The 27,289-nt window shown below is 25.5% G+C and overlaps 2 protein-coding genes across 3 annotated transcripts; both read right to left on the bottom strand.

Annotated features, from left to right (window-relative positions):
• Positions 1-5: 5 nt before the first annotated feature.
• LOC145843802 (transmembrane protein 18-like) lies at positions 6-1,036 on the bottom strand. The gene has a single exon (XM_082951033.1). The coding sequence runs from the start codon at positions 981-983 to the stop codon at positions 573-575; it is 411 nt and encodes a 136-aa protein (XP_082807159.1). The 5' UTR covers positions 984-1,036; the 3' UTR covers positions 6-572.
• An 18,066-nt stretch (positions 1,037-19,102) lies between these two features.
• LOC145844087 (sialate:O-sulfotransferase 1-like) lies at positions 19,103-25,746 on the bottom strand. Of its 2 annotated transcripts, XM_082951432.1 has the most exons (9): positions 25,624-25,746; positions 25,217-25,356; positions 24,583-24,709; positions 24,148-24,326; positions 23,477-23,675; positions 22,467-22,598; positions 22,185-22,330; positions 20,489-20,704; positions 19,103-20,087 (listed from the first exon to the last, which is right to left on the bottom strand). In XM_082951432.1, the coding sequence occupies exons 1-9, from the start codon at positions 25,731-25,733 to the stop codon at positions 19,720-19,722; spliced, it is 1,617 nt and encodes a 538-aa protein (XP_082807558.1). In that variant the 5' UTR covers positions 25,734-25,746; the 3' UTR covers positions 19,103-19,719. The 2 variants fall into 2 exon arrangements, with proteins under 2 accessions (XP_082807558.1, XP_082807560.1); XM_082951434.1 differs by lacking the exon at positions 22,467-22,598.
• Between the last annotated feature and the right edge of the window lie 1,543 nt (positions 25,747-27,289).

A 27,289-nucleotide genomic window follows, 5' to 3' on the forward strand; every position in this document is an offset into this window, starting at 1 on the left:
TATCTACTAAATATGGAAAGTTAAAACAAGTGTAGAAGTGAAATTCAAAAATATTATATCTAAAAGTGTTTTCTAATATTTTTACATGATTTGTTTAAAAATAATGTTTTTGTTTTAAACAAACTGTTGGAAAAGTCTACAAAAATTTAGTGTACATTTTAAGTATCAAGTGTTTGAGACTACACAAGCTGCTTTTGAATAGTGAAAATACTCATACAATAAAAATAAAATTTGTGTAAATGAAATCTTTAATACTGTAAAAAAACTATAAACACTGCATTTTAGTAAAAATTTCATTAGTTTCAATTTAAAATAAAACAAAAACCAGTTAAAACAAAAGACACATACGCGATGTACACATTAATTTAAGCATATCCTATAACTTAAAAAGAAATAACATAAAAGAGACAGCTTTTTAGACATAATATATTTGTTGCTTAACATGGCCTACCAAGTATTGAGCACTTTAAATCAAACTCAAAATAATACAACACTATTACACTTTACATAAAACATATGCTAAGAATTAAAAAAAAAAGTAACAATTCTGTTATCACCATAACATGTCTCTCTCACTTGAGCTTTTTGTTTTCCTTTTTCATCTCTTCCTTAATCTGCAACCTCTTCACGAGCACAAGATCCCTGGCGGCTATCGACAACCACCTCAGCAGCAACCCGACGAGGTTCATGAGCAGAGGCAGCGAGTACACAATTGAAATGAACATTCCACTCGAGTCAAAATACTGCTTTTTTACTGGAAAACGAGTCCAATTGAGTGCCAAGTACTCGTTCAACGGTTCGGCTCCGTATATTCCAAAGCAGAGCGTGACAAAGTGAAGCGTTTGGAAGTTGACGTGCTCCCATGTGATGAAGGTGACCAGGGCGCAGTAAAGGTACAAGGTCAGAAGCACAACAGTCATGTGGGGTTCGTCCAACCAGTCAACGTTGGAAATTATTTCTTTGATGCTTTGTATGTCATTCATATTACTTTTTGATTTCTTTAAAGTTTTTTTTTAATAAATATACACTCTTATGAACGGAAATAAACAGAATGGTCAAATATTTTTTGTTCAAGTGTATTTTGAGAAAAAACATAACAAACATAGATCATAAGAATAATAGAGTACATCAAAGGCTTGTTTATAATGTTTTTTTTTTTCAGTTATGATTACATATAAATCACTTAAGACTATGGGAAAGGGTACCAAACGATTATTTACAAAAGTTAAGGGAATGGGGGATCCCCCTTGTTTTTTACAAGTTGATTTTAATTTTGGCCAGTTTTTCTCAACTACCAGACGCTGTTAAGGCTCAATAAAATTCAAAGTTACTATTGAGATAATATAAAAGCAATCAAAGTTTGTGAGCTTAGATAGGGGTAGGAAGTACAGCATATTTTTTGGTCATATTGTAAAATTCATATGAGTCCATATTATTTGGATGTGATGTTTTTGCTTCATTAAGAGTAACCTAAAACAAAATAAAAAAAAATTTCAAAATAAAAAGTATGCCGCCAAAAAGACTAATTTCAACCCCAAATATCACATATTTTTCGATTTTTTGACTTAAACAGTAATAAAATCACTTATACATGTCCTAGACTTCTAGTTAATATCTTAAATGAAAGCTTATACTTTTTGACATATATTTAAAGACATATTAACTGCTTTTAATGTATTATGACGTCATAATCACCATAAATATGAAAATTTTGTTTGTAAAATTGTGCTTTTTGGAAAATTTAAAAGCAAAGCTTGTTAGTGTTTTAAATAAAAAAAATTATTGTATAACAAAACTATTTTAGGTATACTTACTTATCTTTAAAAAATTAGGTGATGTGGTATGTATATTAACGAAATATTTGATGTAATAGATCATCTAGCTTTAAAATTAAAAAAAACCATTAAACAATTATTCAATCAGCATTATAACAAATTGATAAAATAATGAAATGTTATGATTTATTATAGGCAAGATAAAGTTGTATGGCATTAAACATTAAGTTAATGATTGCAAAACAAGGAATTTTACAAAGAAATAAAGAACATTACAAAATAAAACAAACTTTGTACTGTATCATTTAGTATTAACATTATTGCAAAATGAATGATACTTTTAAAAATTTTTGTATAAAATAACTGTCACATGATTGGTAATATCTAATGGACTATATGTTCAAAATAATTAGGTAAACATAATACACTTAAAGATTAAAAAAACTATCATTCTCCTTCAACTTTACTATCAAGAATAGAATCTGTATGCAAGTTCAGCAAATCACGTTTAGGTGCGTGTTTCCACAATCAAATTATTTCCATCTCGAACTCTCATGCGGTAGTCCATCTTGTAATTCCCATCATAAATTTTACCTTCACCAAGTAGCAATATACCATGTGTCTGATGATCCTTCACTAACTAATGTGTCATAATAATGCCCTACCAAAGTATCTTCATTTTTTCTCTCTGTATAATAAAAGAAAAATCCCCTACAATTAATGCAGCTTTTGTTGTTAATGAACACAGAGACTGAGAGCAATCATCATCTTCTGCAACAACAGCACATAAATTTAGGAGTCTTTCCTTGTGGGTATTACCATTTACTTTGAAAAGTTCTGGACTACCCATCTTGATCAAAATAAAGTTATTGTTCATACCGAGTTAAGGCCATAGGGGGGGGGGGGGTAAACCATGTTTTTTACAAGTTGATCTTATTTTTAGAGTTTTTTTTAACCTTCAAGATGCTTTTTATTGTTTTAAAAATTTCAAATTATTTTTTGAGATATAACCAGCCAAAGTTGGGCTGCATAATAGGTTCCCTATGGGAAGGGAAAACTAAAACAGCAAAAAAAGACTATTTCATTTAAAATCTATCTCCTCTTACATTTTTCAAGCAATCTTCTTCAAACTTTCACAGTCTAATCCTTATAAAATAACAAAAAAACTTTACTTTGGAATTAAAAAAAATTTTTGTAAAAATATTTTTTTTTTGAAAAACAAACACTTTTTTTTTAATTTTTGTGACCTAATTCTTATTTTTTTAAACTATTAAAATTCTAAATTAACAATTTTACCTTTTATTGTAAGGAACGTTTCCTGAAAATTTGAAGAAGATTGCTTGAAAAATGAAGGAGGAGATAGATTTTTAGTGAATTTTAAAATTTTCAAGAAAATTGACCCCGAAAAATTTGCAATCCATACGTTTATACTGAAAAATTTTTACAAAAAGTTAAATATCTCAAAAGTTAAATAATATTTCTGAATTCTATAAAAACTAGCTTGTAGTTTGTACTTAAAGCTTTCATATAAAAGTCAAAGTTAATTTTTGTAAAATAAAATGTTGGACTCCCCCCTATGGCCTTAATTTACTTTAGAGAGTCACACAAACCTGAAGTGTTATAAAATCTAGAACTTTTCAAAATAAATGGTAATACCCACAAGGAAAGACTCCTAAATTTATGTGCTGTTGTTGCAAAAGATGATGATTGCTCTCAGTCGCTGTGTTCATTAACAAGAAACGCTGATGCAGCATTAATTGTAGGGGCTTTTTCCCTTATTATACAGAGAGAAAAAATGAAGATATTTTGGTAGGGCATTATTATACCATATTAATTAGTGAAATTAATTAGGGATCATGTTAATACTAAATGATACAGTACAAAGTTTGTTTTGCAATGTTCTTTATTTCTTTGTAAAAATCTTTATTTTGCAATCATTAACTTATTGTTTAATGCCATACAACTTTATCTTGCCTATAATAAATCATAACATTTTATTATTTCATCAATTTGCTGTAATGCTGACTGTTATTGTTTAACGGTTTTTTTAACTTTTAGAGCTAAATGATCTATTACATCAAATATTTCGTTAATATACATACCACATCACCTAAATTTTTAAAGGTAAGTAAGTATACCTAAAAAAGTTTTGTTATACAATAAATTATTTTAATTTTTCAAAAAGCATAACTTTACAAACCAAATTTGCATATTTAAGGTGATTGTGACGTCATAATACATTAAAAGCAGTTAATATGTCTTTAAATATATGTCAAATAGTATAAGCTTTCATTTAAGATATTAATTATAAGTCTAGGACATGTATAAGTGATTTTATTACTGTTTAAGTCAAAAAATCAAAAAATATGTGATATTTGGGGTTGAAATTAGTCTTTTTGGGTGGCAAACTTTTTTTTTGAAAAATTATTTTTATTTTTTTATATTACTCTTAATGAAACAAAACGACATCCAAATCATATGGACTTGTAAGTCCAGCAAACATCACTCAAGTACTCCCTACCCCTAGTATAGAGCTCTTAAAGGAAGGTGGAAACCAAAAGCAGGGTTGCCACTCTTTGATCAAAAAAACTGCCCTGAGTCACCCTGAGTTTTTTTAATTAAAAAAAAGTTTTTTGACTTTGGCGCAAACTACTTTAACATCATGCTCATTTTTTTCTTAATTATTAAAAAGAAGGTTGTATGTGTTACATCTGCATCAGATGCTCACTAAACTTATGAGAAATATTACTTTCAAAGATGCAACATTAAAAAATTAAAACAATAACGATTTAAAACACAAAATTTGTAGATAAGTTTAAATAACAATGTTAGTAATCTTTGTATATAATAGAAGTAAAATAATAGTATAAACAAGTAGTTATAATTTATAATAAACAATTTTTTAAAATGACTAAGGACATATAAGTAAATAAAACTATAGAGCATATTTAAAATTTTTAATGCATAGTTAAACTATTGTATCTCTTATCTATTTCTGTTTAATATAAACTTAAATCATGATAAATATCAATTTAGAACTTAAAACAAATACTAAAATTTTATTTCTAATAATAGTGAAGAAATAGCCACAAGGATAAAAGCAATAAGTATATCAAAACCAATAAAAATCATGTTCTTGAACAAAATTAGTTATAAAAAATAAGAAAATATTGGAACTGGATCAACTAAATCTCATTCTAGATCTATCAAAAAAACTACCCTGAGATCGTAAAAAAATCTTAAAACTATCCTGGCAACCTTATAGTAAATCAAAACTGTCCTGAGTCATCCTGTATTCAAAAAAAGTCAAAATATCTTTAGTCTCCCTAAATTTTCTAGAACTTAAAAATTCTTTTTACAGTAAGTCTATCAGTAATTTTAAATATTTTTAATGCACAACTTTTAAAATTTAAACATTTTTCAATGTTATTCAAAAAAATATACTTATTATTTTTGTCTATTTTTTTAAATTCCAACATTGAAAGTCTTTTAAACTAAAAAGGAATATTTCTTGAAAACTTCAAGTCTCTTATCAAAAAAATAAGAAAAATAAATTTTTTCTAGTGAATTTATAAATTCTGATTAAATATAAGACAGGAAAGTTGTATTTTGTATTGTAATTTTTTTACAAAAATGTCTATATCGAAAAATCTAATTAAAATTCAATGTTTTACTTATGAGAAACTGACTTATAGATTATACATACTTTAAACTTTGATATAAATAATAATAAAAGTTAAAATTAATTATTCTATTTATTACCAGGTTTTGGTGGGAAAAAATTCCGACCTTATAAAGTATTAACAAAATAGTAAATTAAACTGAACAATGTTGTCTATCTACTGAAAACTAAAACTAATATAGTTCATTCGCATTTTGATTACAAATTAAATTTCATCTTTAATTTGAGTAAATTGAGCAATATTTTTATTAATACAAATAACTATATAAATATTTTATTTAAAAAATATGTTAAATTTGAGGTAAAAAAAAATTTTGCTATGATATCATAAGTAACAAGTGAAACATTTTCAAATTTAGATATAAGTCTTTAATAGTATGTATATGAAACTTTATAGTTGTAAGTGCAGTATTTTTTTTTGACCAGAGCTCTACTCTCATCAGAAGTACAAACAAATTACAGGGTGCTTAAGAAAAAAAAATTGTTATAATCTACTTCAACTTTTTCTGTAGGAAAGAAAAGTTTAAAAAAAAAATAATAGACAAAAGGTAGGTAAGTAGTTTTTGATTAAACTTTGAATTTTTTTTTCTGTAACAAGTTTTCTTTTAACTAGTTAAAAACATTTCAATGCATTTCAATTAGTTGAAAGGAAACTAGGGCAATCTGGAACTTTGTACTTTTATAGGATTTTTTTTTGAAATTAACAGCTTATTCGAACCTAATTTGTTGTTAGTTCTTTAAATACTTCAAAAATATACACAAGCTTTAGGTTGTATAGGTGGAAAAATAATTTTATTTAACTACTTTACCAAACTAACACATACCATAAGTAGTACAAACAGTAATACAAATTTAAGTGTTAATAGATAATTAGAAAAAATGTACAAAAAAAATTAAGACTAAAAGTTTAAAGGTTTTTTTTCACTTTTCACTACAAAAAAAAGATTAAAGAAGAATAGTAAAATCTTAATTTTTACTTTCTTTATTGTAATTATTATTTTTTATGGTAAAAAAACAGTCTCAAACTCTACCTTTGCAACAATAAACATTTCTTAGGCAAAAACTAGTGTGTTAAATGATGTGCAATTTTACCTGCCCCAATAATACTTAACTTTTAAATAAACAAAAAAGCCATTGGTGATACACCATTTGGAGATCTTTACAAAAGCTAAAACTTAAGCATTTAAAACCACAAAGTTTTGGAAAACCATGAAGCTCAAATACCAAAGCAGGTGTTCAAAAGCCGTTTAACTAAAAATCACAGCAACAATCCAATCATGAGATAACTGCACCAGAGTGAACATACAATAAGTTTAGATAAAGTACTTTAACTTTTACTATAATAAATACATTGATCTTAAAAGATTATCTCAACACAAAGAGAATTTTCAAACTATTTTAATGTAATAACACTAGTAATTTTCTTAAAATCATTTAACATAACTGTAGCTTTTAAATCTTATGTAGTTAAATTAAAATATATTCTAAACAAGAAAAAAACTTATTCTGAAAAGTATCACAGTGGAGGTACTAAAGTCACTGAGTTTTACATTCAATTTTCTAGACCTTATAAAAAATTTATTGAACTCTTTTTGTTAAGATATTAAGAAAAACACTGATTTAATTATTTGCAATATTCAAAGCAACACACCAAAAATAATGACCATAATATTTTCACCAAGCTTTTAGTCAAACTAAAACAACAGAGTTTCAAGTTTTACTGAATATCTTTAATAGTTAAAAAACTTCATGTGTTTAACTCTTGTATGGTAGCTAATAACTTTTTATTTAGTATTATTATTAAGCACATTTACATTCATAAGCATTTTAATAATTCTTTAATAAAAATCTAGTAAATTGTAAGCTATCTGGACGTGTTGTTTTGGTACAAAAATGCACTAATACGAAAACAAAGGATTTAAGCATTATTAAAATTAACTTATTGGTTTTTTAAATATTTTATGAAGGTACAACCATGTTAAGATTTTAAACAATATTTTATAATGTCTTTTTTATTACACTTGACTAAAATAAACATTTTGTAAATGTTTGAGTTTGCTAATAAAAATATCAAGAAGTTTTTACTTTTATACTTGTTAAATATAGAACACAAAAAAAAAAACTAATTTTCGTATCGTTTACTAAGTTTCAACGTTTAACACGTATCTTCAGAACAAAATAAAGTACATAGCAAAAATTTTAAATATTCAGACAAAAAAAACACATTATGACGTTTAAAATAAAACAGAATAATTTTAGTAAGCTTATCTTTAAAACAACTTATGTACAAGTCAAATTATTTTTTGCTTTGTTTCTTTTTGATTTTGGTTTTATTTTATTGCTATTTATTGAACAAACAAAGCAAAAAATAATTTGACTTGTACATAAGTTGTTTTAATGATAAGCTAACTAAAGTTATTCAGTTTTATTTGAAACGTCACAATGTGTTTTTTTGTGTGATTCTTTAAAAGTTTTGCAATGTATGTATGTACTTTATTTTGTTCTAAAGATACGTGTTAAACGTTGAAACATAGTAAACGATACGAAAATTAGTTGTTTGTTTGTATTATTAATATCAATCTCTACTTTCGCATTGAGAACTTTGACTTCCGTCAATTAAAAAACAATTTAAACACATGCTAAATATATATATCTTTTTTTATTATTTAACTTAAAGTCCTTGACAAGACGTTAAAAGGTTTTCATGATGCGCTACGCAATAACCGAAAGGCTTTTTCGTACAACAGGTCCGAGAAAAAAATTATTTGAGAACGTTTTTTGTCGTTTAATAAACAATAAAAATGTGTGTACTAAATATAAGGGTCATATTAAAGCGAAAATAGTTAAAGCAAGATTTTAACAAAAGTATTATTTAAAAATTGTGTAAATTATAAAAAAACCTTATTTTGTTCTATAGTAAATTGTTATTTTAATTTGTTTTATGAGCATATTTCGTAAAAAACTTTATTTTACTTCATCCGCAGTCCGTATAGTTTTTAGATTTATATGATAAATCGCCACATAAAATATTTGAGCAAGACATTAAAAGTTAAAACAAACAAAGTTGTATTCAAAAATCAGAGCTCTTTGTATTTAGAATTCTTCAGCTCTGATCTGCTACTTGGTAAAATATTAAATTTAGTGAAATAGTTATTTTTTAAATTAATGATAGTTCCTCATATGAAATATGTCAGATTTTAACCAGTAGCAATTTTTTGAAAGTGATGCCTTTACACTTGTTATGACCTGGACAAGACCTTAAAAGATGTCAAAGTGATGTGCGACTCGATAACTAAAATATTTTTTGTACTCCAGTTCCTAACACCAAATATTTTGAGAACTTTTTTTTGATGTTCAATAACCAAAAATGTAGACATGCTGTTTTTTAATAATCATTAGAATATCTTACTTTTCTACTATAGGGACCGAAAAACTACAGGTCGGATCTGTTTAGATCGTACCATCTCATTAGAATGCAACAAATACAAATCAAACATTTTTAATAGAAAGCAAAACTATAAATTTGCTCTACTTCATTGGTAAGTAAGCAATCACGATGATTAGCACTCCATTACAGATAAACTTTGTAAACACTTGTATTTTTACTTTTAATTAAATCTTTAAAATAACGGCGCAAACAAACATTTAATTTAAAATATTTTTTTTTAAAGACTTACGATTGCTAGTCTACTATACCGAAAGTTTTTAATTTCTTCCTATACTTGTGATTTTTTTTTATTAATGATAAATTTAGATAGGAAATGTTAAAAATATTTCAGTTTAGTCAAATTGGAAATCAGTATAACCTGCTTAATTCATCTATTTGTTTAAAATAAATTAACCCAAATTAACATACTTACCATTTAAATGTTAACTGTGATAGCTTCTATTTCGGATTAAGGTCGCAAGAACATAAGAAAAGTAACTAATTTAAGTTATAAACTTTACTTAATTATGAAGTTTGTACGTAATAAGCTTTTATATACATGTTAACTACTTAATATTTATTTGATTTCGTGGGTCAGAGAATAAACACCCTTTTTATCAAAAAATTCTCAGTAATTTTAGCTATGTTTACAATAGTGATGTACCGGACTCACTATCCGGGTCCGGCCGGATATTGCCATTTTTGTCTGATATCCGGATCCGGCCGGATTCTTATTTGAAAAAAAGTCCAGATCCGGTTCCGGCCGGATTCTAATTTGAAAAAAATGCCCGGATCCGGGTCCGGCCGGATCCTAACAGAGATCCGGCCGGACCAGGATCTAGTTAGTAAAAAAGAGCTTTTTAAAAAACTATAATTTCAAAAACAAACCCTGTGTAAATTAAAAAGCGTCATTTTCGTCAGTTAAAATTAAACACCTACCGTGATTGGCTCATTTTGTACACGTGACTACTTTACATTTGTATACATTTAAACTATGAAATAAACATTTCAGAAATACAACTCTTTACATATGTTGTAAAATTGAAAACTTTGGAATGAATACTTGCATTATTTATTGTTTAAAGTTGAGATCAGAGAATATTTAGAGTTAATACGGTTGAATGTACGAACCAATGAGAATCATATGACGAAATGTTTCAAACTAAATACTGATGCAACAAAACATCAGAACATGACAGGCAGTTTATATGTAAGCAGTTAGTTAGTTTGGTGTGCAGCTTGAAGCAACAAAATATATTGAACTTGTTTGTGAATGCTTGTTGTAAGTAGTGTTTTGTTTTAAAAGTTAATATTTCAACTGGTATTTAATTGTTTTAATATTCAAGCCAGGTTTATAGTTTAATAGTTTATTAAAAATTTTAGTTTATTGTTTACTAAAATTTTTATCTAATTTTTAGTTTATTGTTTTAAGTCTTTTGACATAGATTTAAATAGCTTCCAGTTTTTAAAGTGTTACCAAAGTAATTAATAGTTTTGTATATGCTAGTAGTTCTTGTTAGGTTTTATATAAAAGATTCATCACTCAAAACTGTCGTGTCTGATTATAGAAAGTATTCTCAGTTAGAATTTAGTATTTGTTAGATATTAATTAATTAATGTAGGATTTAGTTATTATGGGTAGTACTAATAAGTTAAGTGTACCACAATCAGTCCACAACTTAATTACCAAATTGTCAACCTTTGCTAGCTGTTCTACTGATTAAGATTAAAGTAATTTTTTAAGTTTTTAAAAACCTAATTCTGACTCAGGCTTGTTTATACTCTTTCTATCTAGTTTTATTGACTTAAACAATGGCAACCCTGCTAGTTTGAAAACTTTTGGGAATTTTAGAAAATCTTGGACTGCCTCAGGCTAGTTTAGTTTTTTATAAAAACTCAGGCTAGTTTTTTTTTAGATTTTGAATGAGTTTGAGTTAATCCAGTTTTCAATATTTAATAATTTTCTAGTTAATTTTGTTCAAGAATTTAATTTCAGATTTTTAATTGTAAATAACACCTAAATTTGTAAACCTTTTGGCTAACTGTTCAACTTATTATTAGATTAAAGTTTTTTTTTTCAGTTTTTAAAAACCTGATGTACCGGACTCACTATCCGGGTCCGGCCGGATTCTAATTCGAAAAAAAAGTCCGGATCCGGTTCCGACCGGATTCTAATTCGAAAAAAAAGTCCGGATCCGGTTCCGGTCGGATTCTAATTTGAAAAAAAAGTCCGGATCCGGTTCCGGCCGGATTCTAATTTGAAAAAAAAAGTCTGGATCCGGGTCCGGTACATCACTAGTTTACAAGACTTTTTAAAGAGGATAACAGTTTGCTCAGATCAAAAATAAAGTTAGTAAAAGTTAATTTATCTAAATTTAATCATAACATTTACACAAAGTTATTTTAATAAAACTAAATTAAAAACTTAAATAAAGTTACTTAAAATTGTTAACTACCAATATTGACAAAAAAAAGTTGAGTTGCAAATGAGTTGAATTTGAGTTTGCTTTTTGGCAGCTTTACATACAGTAAATTACAATGCTTATTAAGCACAAGAAAGTACAATAACAGGAAGTTATTTAACGGATAAAATTTAAAATGCTGCCAAAAATACAAATTGAATAAGTAAGTTAAACTGAACGCAACAATTCTAAATAAAAGTTTTAAATAAGTATACTTAAATAATTTAAGCGTTAGTTTAATACATACTTTAAAAACACTTAAGTTAATAAATTACTTAATTTTACATTTAAAGCACTTCAAATGAGTTAATTAGTATAAGCTATTTTTAATTAAAACATGAAAAAAAAATTACAAATTTTGAGTTTAGTTACTAAGACACATGTTATATTTAAACGCATTAAAATATAGGTTTTGTGTAGTTTAATATCGCAAAGCCTGCTTCAATCAAAGTTTTTCTTGTTTGCCTGATGTCTTCATTTAATATATCTTCTACTTTTTTTGAGTAAAGATGGTCATAGTTCAATTTCTGTTTTTTAGTTCAACCTTTATTGCATTGTGACGTAATAAAGTACAAATCTACGCTACTCTCTCCTCCACAACTATCTTCTGAATTTCCTAAACATTTTTTATCGCAACTATTAACGTTTATGACGTTTATAAACTTTTCTACACCATTTGAACAAAAACATGTTGTGTACCTCAGTCCAGCGTAGTTTGTATTTCTGTTAATTTATATTTTGGTTGTATGTTATGATACTATTTGAAATAAAATAAATTTGAAAAGTTTTGTTTTTGATCTGTCAGTTTTTCTATGCTAAGTTTATTACAATTTAAATTAAAAGTTTTTTTTGTTTAACACGCTATTGCAAAAAAAAAATGTCTATAATTAACTTTGTAAAAACTTATGTTATTTACGATAAGTTACTTAAAATTAACTCGGAACTTCAAAGTTTAAGGTGATTAGATAAAATTTACTAAAACCTTTCTGAGCAATACTGAATGCACTTTTTTCTACTTGCCTTTTCTCCAAAATCAATATTTATAACATTTGAGAAACTTTTTTTTCTTTTTTTTATCTAGTTTAAACTCAAAACATCCGAACAGTTGACCTGTTTTATTAAAAATTTGTTTGACACCATAGTAGTTTCAAAAAATTAAATAAAAGAAAAGAAGAGCAAAAAATAAGCAGTTTAAAACTTTCAAAAGTTAAACTTTAGCAATGATTTTATGGTTGAAAACTTGTTAGCTCAATATTTAATCTATGCAATACTAAAAAGAATTAAATTTTTATTTAAGCTGTACAATTAGAAAGTTATAAGCACTCATAGTTATCTTATTTTTTTTTAAATTATTTGTCATACAACATTATTTGGCTTTAGATACACAGTTAAACAAGTATATTGTTCAGTTTTACTATACAAAAATATAGCTGGTAATAGAAAAAGAAATTTAAAGTTTAATTTTTTACTACTTTTGTTAGGATTTTTTCATATTTTAACTAACAAAAAAGTCTAAACATTGTAAAAGTTTTGATAAAAAAATTCAGACTTAAAATAAATAAAAATAAATTGATTTCATTTTAAACTTACTTAGTTTGTTTTGTGTTATTTAAATAGTAAATACTCACTTTCACATCTTAAACCATTTACTTTACCATAAAAACTATTGACAGTAGTGGTTTTTTGCTTTGAAAGTATAGTTAGTTCTTCCTCTTTTTCAATTATTTTCCTAGATGAAAATACGTCTACGACTTTTGATTTAAAGATCCTGAAAGATTACAAAAGTTTTTTAGACATATTCAACATTTCAAAACGTTATAAATAAAATAAAATGCTTGTAAAGGTTTAAAAGTAGTGTAACAAACTGCTTCAAGTTTTACAAAAAATAATGATTGTAAACTTTATTATTAATAACAACAATAATTTTGTTTTTTCAGTTAACTGAACGAGGTATTATATAAACCCTTAAAAATATAGAGAAGTAAAACATGTAATTTTACAAAATCTCAGTAACTTACGTTTCTATGGGTGTTTCATCGCCTTTTTTACTCATATAAATACAATCAATAACAATAAGTAAAAACAATAACGCCAGTATACTTTGTTTTGTTGAATTAATTCTTTTCATTATTCTGTTTATATTTCCTGTAACAGATTTCTCACTTAAATACCTTACTAATTTCGAGTTTAAACTAGAGACGGCAGAGTATCTTATAATTTCTAATATTTTTCACAGTTTCAAAACCATATAGTCAAACAAATTATTCAAATGTAAGAATTAATATTTAAGCTTTATTGTTACGTCATAATATGATATTTTTCTATTTGCATGAAAGTTTCTGTTCATACTACATTCTGTACTCGGAGTATTTTATAATTTCTAATAGTTTTCAAAGTTCAATACTATATAATTTCCTTTTTCTAAATATCTGTGTAACAAACATCTTCAATCTTCATACCTAAAGTAAAAACTCAAACTGACCTAATAAATTTTATTAACTTGAACTTTCACACGCTTTGTCTTTTATCTAGAAAAATAAAGCTTTTAACATATAATACATTATATCAATGTTTCCTATTGTCTTTTAAAACTGTGAAGGTAAACTTTATGAACACTTCGATTGTTTAGTATACTTTCGTTTGAACATTACTTGTTTTTGTTTAACAATATTTATATTTGTATACAATGAAACTAATAACCCTATAAGTTTCTATCATAACTAAAAAAGTATTTACTTACTAAATTCAAAAACAGCTTGCTTATTGCAGAAAAATTTTTAAGTAAAATAACTAAGCTTGATGCTTTAGTAAATCGGTTTTATTTTTTATTGTTAAGTAAACCAAGTTTTAAAAACTTCTAAATTTAACATTTTATTAGCAAGTAACTGTCAACATATTTGAAAAAAGTATTGTTTTAGTTATCGGATGTTTTCACTTTATTTAAGTCTTTCTTACTAAATTAAAATGAATAAAATTCTATCTAAAGTACAAAATTATTAAATTAGTCTTCATTCAAAAATTGAGCTCGATAAATATAGCAACAAAATTTAATCAAAAACATTAAAAAGATACTATTTTTTTCACAAAAATAGCTGCTTATGTCCTGGACAAAACGTTAAACTGCATCCAAGTGGTGTACGATTCGATAACCGACAGATTTTCGTACACCAGGTCATAAGACAAAATATTTTTTTAGCGAAATTTTTCTCGTTCAAAATACAATAACAGTTTATATCAAATTTATTACTTCTCTAGTAATACCGATTACAAAATATATTAATCAACTTAAATTACAATGCTTGAAAAAATTAAACTTTTTTTTGGTTAAATTTTGATAACATTTTAAATAAAACAATTAGTCAAGTACAGTAACATCTCCCATCTTTACGCACTCTCGTTCAGTTACGCATTTAAGAATTCTAAAAAATTCAAGTTTTTTTTTTTTTAATATTGCACAAATTAGGTTTATTGAATATGTTTAATTTAAAAAATGTTTTTAAATGCTAACTCACCTCTCTATATCTTTAGACTTTGTAAAAAAGTTGTAGTAACATAAACAATTTTTATTAAACATTTTCTTATATTTTGTGTATTTTTGTTTAAAAGAAGAAATCCATTACAGGACCAAATGCATATTTTTATAAAAGACTATAGAAACAAATTTTAATATAGACACTACACCATTGTTTAATTGTAAACAAATGCTTAATTGTAATTGAATTTGCTAAGTAGAATAGAATATAAATGTTAAGTATCAAATAAGTCACATATAAATAAAGATAAAGACAAAATCTACTTATTATTAAAATTAGTAAAATTTTTCTACAAGCATTGTTATTTTATATAAATTTAGGTTACAAGACAATTCAAATTCGGACAACTCAAATTCCGACAATTCAAATTCTTAAAAAAATATTTAAAAGACTATATCTCAAAAAGTAGTTTAAATTTGGAAAAAAATAAATACGTAGATCTTACAAGATCTATAAGCCACTTTTTATTTTTTGCAAAATCTTAAATATTTCTCAAGATATTCAAAATTACTAAAAGTAACTATGTTTTTACTTTGTGGAAGCCATATCTCAAAAGATGTTTAACATTTTGCGAAAAAAAAAAAAAAAAAACGGTTTGTAGATATTAATAGGACCTACATATGTATCTTTTATATTTGACAAATATACATTACTTTTTTCGTTGTGGCCCTTTCAATTTATTTTTAAGAATTTGAATTCTCGGAATTTGAATTGTCGTGCACCCATAGTTTTAAATCCTATATTTTTTTAATATATGTTTAGTTTTATATTTTGTTTTCATGTTTATAACTAAAGTAAACAAACTGTTAAAGTCCCAAGTCTGCTTGTAACTATAAGCAATATCAAAAAAAAGCCATTATAGTAAGTAAGTTTGGTACCTCTCGTATCTTTACGATCTCTCGTATCTTTACGCATTTTTTCTGTGGACACAATGTGCATAAATAAGCGAGAGGTCACTGTATAGCATTATGTTTGTTGTTTGATAACTATCTCTTCTTAAGGTACAAATCAATTGTTATACTTAGAAAACATATTAGTAAATACAATAACACAAAAAAAGCTGTAATTTAACTGCAAACAATTAAAAAAAATTACAAACAATAGTTTTTTCTTATATTGAACTGAGAAAAAAGAAGAAACAAATTCAAAGTTTTAATAATTTCATCTTACGGTAAAACTTATTCACGCGGTAAATTGCCAAATCGATCAAAGATAAGGAAGTAAATAAAATTTTTACTATATCTGAATTTGAATTAAATTTCAACAAATCAGTTTAAAAATAAAAATCTTTTGAAATTATACTAACTCCTTTTAAACTTTTTGAAAACTTAATACTACTTTATCCGCAGTCCGCATAGTTTTCAGGTTTATCAGATAAATCGCCACACAAAATATTCGAGGATGGTAGTAAAAGTTAAAACAAACAAAGTTTTATTTAGAATTTAGAGCTCTTTGTATCTGGAATTCTTCAGCTCTACAACTTGGTCAAATTAAAATCATTGAAACCGTTGTTTTCTAACTTTTTGATAGTTCCTCAAAGGAAATACGTCAGATTTTAACAAAAGAAACTTTTTTGAGAATGATGCCTTCAAATTTGTTAGACTTTCGCAGGAATTAACTTTTTTTCCTGGACAATACGTTAAAAGGTATGAAAGTGGTGTGCGACTCGATAACTAAAAGGTTTTTCGTAGACAAGGTTCTAGGACCAAATATGTTTAGCGCTCTTTTTTTATCGTTCGAAAAAAATAATGTAGATATTATTTTTTTTATAACCATTAGCATAGTACTTGTAGGTTTTTTTTGAGTTTTTATAGCTATATTTGACATGTAGGCTTAAGTTTCCGGACAAGTTGCTAAAGAACAAGCTAGAATAGAGTAAAACTGTTGATGAGGAGTTTATACATACATTACAGGTAAATAAAGTAGTTATTTGTTTTAAATTAAAAAGCTAGTAAACTAACTTTATACGAATAAGATTGGCTATCTAACTAGTTAAGTCTTTGTTCAATTTTAACAACTTAGTATATTTATTTATTAAATAAACACAATAGCATTGTTATTTTTTAATCAGTTTACGGTTTTTTTGATTGCCATGATTAAAAATTTTCATGTCAGTCTACTATGGGGATAGAAAAACTACAGGTCAGATCTGTTTAGATCGTATTATTTAATGCGAAACCATCAAACTGTTTATTTTTAGCAAGCAAAACTATAAATTTGCTCCAATTCATCGGTAAGTAACCAATCATGGTTATTAGCACTCAATTATAGATAAACTTTGTAAACATTTGTACTTTTACTTTTACTAAAATGTTTAGAATAACGGTGCGAGTAATTTTTTTTTGTTAGATCCCTTTTTTTAATAAAAAGTTTTGCTTTTATTTTAAAAAATTCAACTCAGTGAGTTTTCAAAGCTATTATCGAGTTATATTTTATCATTAAAAAACAAAGTATTACTTTTTTATCAAGTTCTTCTTCTGAACTCAAACAATTTAGTTTTTAAGTTTTACAAAATACTTTTAACAGTTATAAAAAACTTCATGTCTTTAACTTATGTATGGTAGCTAATAACTTTTAATTTAGTTGTATTTAACGCAATTTACATTCATAAGCATTTTGATAATTTTATAAGACAAGTCTAGTAAATTGTATGCAATCTGGACGTGTTGTTTAATACAAATATGCACTAAGACGAAAACGAAAGTTTTAAACATTATTTAGATTATGTTATTGTTTTGATAAAATTACTTTATGAAGGTACAACCGTATTAAGATTTTAAACAATACTTTAAGGTGCCTTGTTTATTATACTAGACTAAAATATACATTTTCTAAATGTTTCAGTTAGCTAATAAAAACATCAAGAAGTCCTTACTTATACACTTGTTCAATATATACTTTTTACATTTAAATTAAAGTCATTGACAAGACGTTACAAGGACTATTCCTAGGACCAAATATTTCGAGCGCTTTTATTGTCGTTAAACAAACAATAAAAATGTGTTAACCAAGTAAAAATGACAACTTAAGGCGAAAATAGTTAAAGCAAGATTTAAACAAAGTATAATTTAAACCGTGTGTAAATTGAAAAAAACTTACATTTGTTCTAAAGCATAATGTTGTTTTAGTTTATTTTATGAACATATTTTGTGAAAAACTTCATGCTACTTAATCTGTAGTCCGCATAGTTATTAGATTTATATGATAAATCGCCACAAAAAATATTTAAGTGTAACATTGAAAGTTAAAACAAACGTTTTTTTTTTTCAGAATTCAGAAATCTTTGTTTCTGGAATTCTTCAGCTCTGCTACTTGGTAAAATATTAAACTTGTGAAATTGTTATTATTTTTTGATAGTTCCTTATAAAAAATATGTCAGATTTTTACAAGTGACTTTTTTTTTGAGAATGATGCATTTACACTTGTTATGACACAGACAAGACGTTAAAGGTATCAAAGTGGCATGCGACTCGATAACTAAAATGTTTTTTGCACACCAGGTCATAGAACCAAATATTTTGAGCACTCTTTTTTGTTGTTCAATAACAAAAATGTAGACATGCTGTTTTTTTTTTTGATAACCATTAGCATATCTTGTTATTCTACTACAGGAACCATAAAGGCCAGATCTGTTTAGATCGTACCATCTAGTTAGAATGCAACAAATACAAATCAAACATTTTTTTTTATTGAAAACAAAACTATAAGTTTGCTCTACTTCATTGGTAAGTAAGCAATCATGATGATTAACACTCCATTATAGATAAATTTTGTAAAAGTTTTGTGTTTTTAATTTTGGTAAAATCTTTAACGGTGCAAGCAGATTATTTTTTTTAATAAATTTTTTTTTTTCTTATAAAAGACTGACAACCGATTGTTAAGTACTCCGAAAAGTTTTAGTTCCTTCCTATATTTGTGAATTTTAATTTTATTTATGATAAATATAAATTAGAACTGTTAAAAATATTTTAGTTTAATCAAATCGGAAATCAGTATAAATCGCTAAATTCAACTATTTGTTTGTAAAAACCCAAATTAACATACATACCATTTAAAAGTTAACTGTGATAGCTGCTATTTCGGATTACAAGGACTAAAAAATTTCGCAACGACATAAGAAAAGTAACTAATTCAAGTTATAAACTTTACTTAATTATGAAGTTTGTACTTAATAAGCTTTTATATACATGTTAACTACTTAATATTTATTTGATTTTGTGGGTCAGAGACTAGACACCCTTTTTTCAAAAAAACATCTCAATAATTTTAGCAATGTTTACAAGGCTTTTTGAAGAAGATTACAGTTTGCTCAGATCAAAAAAAAGTTAGTAAAAGTAAAGTAATCTAAATTTAATCATAAAACTCACACAAAGGTATTTTAATAAGACTAAATTAAAAAATAAATGTAGTTACTTAAAAATGTTAACTACCAACACTAACAAAAAGTAGTTGTGTTGCAATACGCTTGAATTTGGATTTGCCTTTTGGCAGTCTTTAAACAAATACAGTAAATTACAAAGCTTTTTAAACACAAGAAAGTACAATAACAAGAAGGTATATAACAGCTAAAATTTAAAATGCTGCCAAAAATACAAATTGAGTAAGGTAAGTTAAATGCAGCAATTTTAAATATAAGTTTTAAATAAGTAAATAAGTACACTTTAAATATTTAAGCATTAGTTAAATATATGCCTTAAAAACATTTAAGTTAATAAAATATATTTCTACGCTTGAATTACTTAAGATGAGTTAATCAGTTAATAAGCTATTTTAGTTAAAACATGAAAAAAATTACAAACTTTATGTTTAGTTACTAAGACACATGTTACATTCAAACGTATTAAAAAATAGGTTTTGTGTAGTTTGGTATCGCAAAGCCTGCTTCAATCAAAGTTTTTCTTGTTTGCCTGATGTCTTCATTTAATATATCTTCTACTTTTTTTGAGTAAAGATGATCATAGTTCAACTTCTGTTTTTTTCTTTTAAAAAGACCAGTAAGTTGAGAAGACAAACACATTAACCTATCTTCAAGTTCTTTGTTGTTCGGAAGAATAGGTTTCAAAGGTGCAAAAGTTGTCAATAACTTTCTAATTTCACCAATGGGATCTTTAACGAGGTCTTCGTATACGATTACGTATAGCGGCACTCCTTTTGAAGTCAGAGACTTTGAAAGTTTAGAAAGGAACATTGGATTAAACATTGTTATTTCTGTAGAATTAATATAAAATTGTAAGTTTACTTAATTTGAAGTACTGGACGAAAACTAAATTATAATAAGTTTAAAGTTATTTAGTTTGATTAAAGTTAAAGTTTTTAAATTTATTATAAACTTTACTTAGTATCAACTTCAGAATACTAAGGTAAGCTTTAAATTGTGGCCTCATGACCCCCTGTTAGTTTGTCTTCGTGTATTTATTGCTATGCGATGACACAACTGGCAAAACATAGCGTAATATGTACTTTTTTTTACTTTGTTTAAGCACTTGTACTCTTGTATCCATGTAAATATGTATGGTACAATAATAAACAAGCATGACATAATTATTTTTAACTTCACAAAAGTCTAATAATGGCAAAACTAATTAATAAAAGATACCAAACAAACTGACCTTTTGTGATATTTTCGAAGTTGACCACTCCGGTATGACTATGGGTGTTTCTTCTTTGAAAGTCGGAAATGTACGTGTTGTAAGGATTCCTCACAATAAAAACGACGGCAGAATAAAGTTTGCTGACGTCTTTTTCCGAAGGCACTTTTTGTTGATCCGTTTTGAAGAAATGATCTTTTCTGATCACGGTGTCAGAGCTGTGCTCACCCAAGTACCCTTTTTGAGTTTTTAAAGATATACTGAATAAATAAGCTTTTTTGTTGGAAAAAAACTAAAACAGTGTTAGTTTAGTAAACAGGGTAGACTAAATGTTTGTACGAAATATATAAAGTACTTACTAAAGTTTGTTTGATTAACAAGGATAGAATACAAAAAAGCACTGAAATACCTTCGTAAAAGCTTATTGATAGTTTGAACAAAAATATAGCCGACAAAAGCAATTTAAATAGCAATATTTAAAGTTTCTTTGATTTTACAAAAAGAAAAAAAAATAAATGGTCAAATTTTTAAGTTTCCAACCAAGAGTTGTTATCAATTGATTATAATTGACTATGGTAAGTACCAAGTTTTCACATAAAATTAATAAAACTTTAAAGGATTGTTTTTAAACTTTTATTGTACAATATCGTATTTATACGTAAAATTTTTACAAAAAATTTTATTTTTTATATTTCTGTTTAAGCTTATACATAAAATAATATATTAAAATAATATATATAGATAATGTATAGCTTATAGATTACTAAAATTAAATTTACCGATATTTTGTTTTAAATTAATTTAGCTTTTATAAACAACATGTTAATGGTAAGTCATATTTTGAGTTTAATTTAAATTTTACTTTTATGTTTTATTTTCTAATTTATCGCTCTGTATACTTTTGTTTTTCAGCTTTTTTTAGCGTCTGATGAACTGCTCTGCAGGGAAACGGCGTAACGCAATAAAGGTTAGACAATAAATTAATATAAGCTTATATTATATTACACACGCGTGAAAATTTTTAACCTTTAGTGATGAAGCTATACAAAACACAGATAAAAATAGCAGTCAAAAGTTGTTTTAAGGTAACAGGTTTTACTTAAAATCGTAACGGCAAAAATACTTAGGTGAATTATGTAACAATATTTACAATATGCTTATTATGACAATACCAGCATGATATCTTTAAACGGTTTTTTAGATAAAACGGCATTTTTTAGAATTTACGATTATTAAAGTAGATTATAACTAATTATAGTTTTAAAAAGTATAAAAAATCAATAGTATATTGTAGAGTTTTAAGTAGAAATATATCTTGATTTGTTTGCTAAACAAGTTTATAGGTAAAAATAGAATTGCTTGGCACCAGTCCGCCAAATCCCACGCTCTGATAAACAAGAACTAGAATTTTTTTTAATGAAATCAATGCGTTCGACTATAAAACATAAGCAAATATTCAACAAGCTAATTAACTTAAATCTTATCCATTGTTGAAGTTCACAACCGTATATTGTCAAACAGCGGTAATTGACAAATCGGATTGGATAAAATAGTTTTAATTTATGTGCTTAATATGTAATTTAAAAAGTACTTCTTTATTTATAACTTTTTAGATAACTTTAGTTGAATTTCTCGTTAGTTAAATGCTTGTAGTAAGAATGTAATCAATGCTTTGACTATTTTATTAAGAGGTTTTATACAGTTTTATACAAAATACCAGTTGAGTAAAGTCTATAATCTCTATAAACGCTGCCAGTGAAGTATCCTGTAGCTTTTTCCAATAAATATCGAGTCCAAGTGTTTCCAGATGAAGGAGGTGAAATTAAACCAACTCTTGATTCTTTTCCTACTCCGTTTTCCAATCTTTTTTTTACATTAATGTCAGCAAAAGTCTTACAAAAATATTTTGATTAGAAATTAATGCAAATGCTGTTTGTTATTTAAAACAGTCGTTTTTTTACAAAATATTTCTATACAGTTGAACTAAATAAAACATTACTTCATTTCTGAACACCGTTTGTCTTCTACTGATGTTTTAAATAAAGTAAAAACATTTACTGCTTCAAGCTGCTTATTTTCTTCTAAATACAATGAACAATTTGTATTTGACACTTTTTGTTCCAAGTTAAAGCTTTAATAAAGGATATTTTTTGTAGTTAATTGCTTGGTTAGATAACGAACAAAAGTGTTTTAATAAATTAAAAACTCAATTTACCTTTAGAGCTCTTACTGTAATCATCATACTTTCTTATAATAATGAAACTAATATTGTAACCATAAAGTTGAATAAATAGAAATAGATACAGTACGTTGAAGACGAAATTATTTTAAAAATTTAATAAGACTAAAACCAAAACTGCACAATTATTAAAAGATAAAAGTTGGTTAAAAATTTCATAAAAGTTGTATTACGTTTATGTACTACCAACGTTTTGATTTACAAAGTAAAGTATTTTAAATAAAAAACAATATTTTAGCTGTAAGTTTTTTTTTTTTTTCATTCGGCTTATAAAAGTTTAATCAACATTTAATTTTCTTATTTTTCTTTTATCAGGGTTTAATAAAATCAAAAAAGCCAACTTGTAGTTAAAATAGTCATTGTTATTCAAACTTATACTTAAACATTTGGAGTTGAAACAAATTATAAATCAAACGAATTAAAACCTCTTTAACTGATTACTTATTGAATAAAAAATACGGAAAATAATGTAAATAAAAGCTAAAAACTTTAAAAATAAATATTTTGAAAATTGTCTGAATTCTCATTAAAATTTTTTTATGCTTGTTTTAAAAAATAAAATTTAATTGACAAAAAAAATAAACTATTTATAAACTATAATTTTAAAGAATAAGTTAAGTTGTTAAGAACTATTTAGTGAATATATATATGAATAAAAACAAATAAATAATTACAATCAGTTATAAGATTATTTAATTGATAAAATGAAAATTTTACTCAAATTAGGTATTATATATTTTTGTGTGTTGTTTTTAAATTTGTAATCTTACTTTGATGTAAATTCTCCACAAAAGCACTGCTCATCGTAACTTCTATATCCCGAAACAACTTGACCTTTATTTTCACAATAAACAAAACAAGATATAGTCGTTGGTTGTTGGGACATAGTCCATTTTTCTTCAAAAGATCTTATGAAATTTTCACTGATTCTAAAACATCCTAACAGCTTTTGTTGAAGTGAGATAGGCTCTAAAAATAAGAATAAGCCACATACAATTCTACAATTATATAGTTTATCTTTAAGAGTCTTAAAAAGTTTAAAATTAACACAAATGTTTAACTTTTTCTATTTTAAGTTTAATTCTTGTTAGATTTACTTTGATTAGTACTTTGAATAGTTATATATACTAACTTTTAGCTAAAGTTTTTATTAGGTTTTAACACAGTATGAAATAAAAGTCGTTAGTAAAATATCTTATTACATAACATATTTCATTATATAAAAATGTATAGTATGTGTAAGATTACAGGTAAACTACTAATATATATAAACTTATTTAACAAAAAGTATTAAAAACTGATGACACATGCTATTCTATAGTGTTTCAAGTTTTAGAAGCTAGTTTATTCTAATAGAAAAGTATATAAGTAATACAACTGCATTTTTTTTAGTTTCTTAACTTGTTTACTTTTGAAAAGTTTAAAAGCAAACTGTACAAACCTTTATTGCATTGTGACGTAATAAAGTACAAATCTACGCTACTCTCTCCTCCACAACTATCTTCTGAATTTCCTAAACATTTTGTATCGCAACTATCAACATTTTTGATGTTTATAAACTTTTTTACATCATTTGAACAAAAACATGTTGTGTACCTCAGTCCAGCATAGTTTGTATTTCTGTTAATTTATATTTTGGTTGTATTTTATGATACTATTTGAAATAAAATGAATTTGAAAAGTTTTGTTTTTGATCTGTCAGTTTTTTATGCTAAGTTTATTACAATTTAAACTAAAAGTTTTTTTTGTTTAACACGCTATTGCAAAAAAAAGATCTATAAATAACTTAGTAAAAACTTATGTTATGTACGATAAGTTACTTGAAATTAACTCGGAATTTCAAAGTTTAAGGTGATTAGATAAAATTTACTAAAACCTTTCTGAGCAATACTGAATGCACTTTTTTCTACTTGCCTTTTCTCCAAAATCAATATTTATAACATTTGAGAAACTTTTTTTCTTTTTTTTATCTAGTTTAAACTCAAAACATCCGAACAGTTGACCTGTTTTATAAAAAACTTGTTTGAAACCATAGTAGTATCAAAAAACTAAATAAAAGAAAAAAAGAGCAAAATATAAGCAGTTTAAAACTTTCAAAAGTTAAACTTTAGCAATGATTTTATGGTTGAAAACTTGTTAGCTCAATATTTAATCTAAGCAATATTAAAAAGGATTAAATTTTTATTTAAGCTGTACAATTACAAAGTTATAAGTTATCTTTTTTTTCTTTTTTTTTTCATACAACATTATTTGGCTTTAAATACACAAATTAAACAAGTATATTGTTCAGTTTTACTATACAAAAATATAGCTGGTAAAAGAAAAAATAAATAAAAGTTTAATTTTTTACTACTTTTGTTAGGATTTTTTGTATATTTTAACTAACAAAAAAATCAAAACATTGTAAAAGTTTTGATAAAAAAATTCAGTCTAAAAAAAAAGTAAAATATATTGATTTCATTTTAAACTTACTTAGTTTATTTTGTGTAATTTAAATAGTAAATACTAACTTTCACATCTTAAATCATTTACTTTACCATAAAAATTATAGACAGTAGTGGTTTTTTGCTTTGAAAGTATAGTTAGTTCTTCCTCTTTTTCAATTATTTTTCCAGATGAAAATACGTCTACGACTTTTGATCTAAAGATCCTAAATGATTACAAAAGGTTTTTAGACATATTCACTATTTCAACACGTTATAAATCTAATAAAATGCTTGTAAAGGTTTAAAAGTAGTGTAACAAACTGCTTAAAGTTTTACAAAAGTTAATGATTGTAAACTTTATTATTAATAACAACAATTATTTTAACTTTTAGGGTTAACTAAACGAAGTATTTTATAAACGTTAGGAAATATAAAGAACTAAAACATTTCTTACAAATTTTATGTAAATTCACAAAATCGAAGTAACTTACATTTCTATGGGTCTTTCATCGCCTTTTTTACTCATGTAAATACAAACAATAACAATAAGTAAAAACAATAACGCCAGTATACTCGGTTTTGTTGAAGTAATTCTTTTCATTATTATGTTTATATTTCCTGTAACAGATTTCTCACTTAAATGCCTTACTAATTTCGAGTTTAAACTAGAGACAACAAAGTATTTTGTAATTTCATGTATTTTTCACAGTTTCAAAATCATATAATTAAAATAATAGTTCAAATGTAAGATTCAATATTTAAACTTTATTGTTACGTCATAATTTGTTATTTTTCTATATGCATGAAAGTTTCTGTTCATACTACATTCTGTTTATTGAACGATAAAAAAACAAATGCAAATATAAGAGTTAAACATTGTTTTGTTAATTATAAACTGCAAAAATAAATAATAGATAAAAAAAGCGTCTAAAAAGTTTGGTCTAATGACCTGGTGTACGAAAAAACCTTTCGGTTATCGAGTCGTACACCAATCATTCAGTTTATGTTCAACTTGTTTGCCGAAGAAGAATCTGAAAGTACTTCAAACAATATAATGAGTATAAAATAAAAACTTTGACAATGTTTTTGAAATATGATAGTATAATGAAACTGCTTAAAGTTTTAGAAAAGTTAATGATTGTAAAATTACTTTTTAATAACAAAAGTAATTTGTTTTTTTACAGTTAACTGAACGAAGTATTTTATAAACGTTAAAAAAATAAAGAACTAAAAATATTTCTTATGTAATTTCACAAAGTCTCAGTAACTTACGTTTCTTTTGGTGTTTTATCGACATTTTTACTCATATAAATACAAACAATAACAATAAGTAAAAACAATAACGCCAGTACACTTGGTTTTTTGAAGTAATTCTTTTCATTGTTCTATTTATATTTCCTTAAACATATTTCTCATTTAAATACATAACTTCGAGTTTAAACTAGAGGTAACAGAATATTTTATAATTTCTAATAGTTTTCAAAGTTCAGAACTATATAATTAAAATAATAATTTAAATGCAGGCCTCAATTCTTCAATTTTGTATTGACCTCTTAATATGTTTTATAACTTTTATATATGCATGAGAACTTGTGTTCTGTTTGTACTTACCGCATAAAGATAAAGCTTGAATTGAAAGAGAAAAAAAAGTTTGTTTTTTTATAGCTCAAATTGTATAACGCATAAAACTTAAATTAGTCTTTTAAATTAATCCATCATTAGACACCTTTTTGTATATTTGAATTTATTAATGTAATAAAAAATTAAGCTGCCTGATTGTTCAAACATTTTAAACAGATTCTTTATTATAGTTACAATTCTGTTGACATAACTAATAGACAGTTTTATGTTAGTAAGTTTTATATTAAATCACTTTCTTTTTTACACTTATCGATTTACTACAAATCTAATTACCTGTGTAACAACTTTTGGCATACCTAAAGTAAAAACTCAAACAGACCTAATAAATTACATTAAGTTGTTCTTTCACAAGCTTTGTCTTGTTTCTAAAATAGTACAGCTTTAAACATATGATACCTTATATCAATGTTTCCTATTGCCTTTAAAAACTGTGAAGGTAAACTTTATGAACACTTCGATTGTTTAGTATACTTTCGTTTGAAGATTACTGGTTTTATTAAACAAAATTTATATTTG

This window comes from Thalia democratica, chromosome 9 (assembly GCF_965202585.1).
Source record: "Thalia democratica chromosome 9, ktThaDemo2.hap1.1, whole genome shotgun sequence".
Taxonomy (NCBI): domain Eukaryota; kingdom Metazoa; phylum Chordata; class Thaliacea; order Salpida; family Salpidae; genus Thalia; species Thalia democratica.

Coding starts and splice junctions, on each gene's coding strand:
- LOC145843802 (XM_082951033.1), bottom strand. CDS start 983: ATGAATGACATACAAAGCATCAAAGAAATAATTTCCAACGTTGACTGG.
- LOC145844087 (XM_082951432.1), bottom strand. CDS start 25,733: ATGAAAAGAATTACTTCAACAAAACCGAGTATACTGGCGTTATTGTTT. Junction 22,599..23,476: donor TGTGGAGAATTTACATCAAA/GTAAGATTACAA, acceptor CCTTTATTAAAG/CTTTAACTTGGAACAAAAAG. Junction 22,331..22,466: donor AAACGGTGTTCAGAAATGAA/GTAATGTTTTAT, acceptor TGTAAAAAAAAG/ATTGGAAAACGGAGTAGGAA.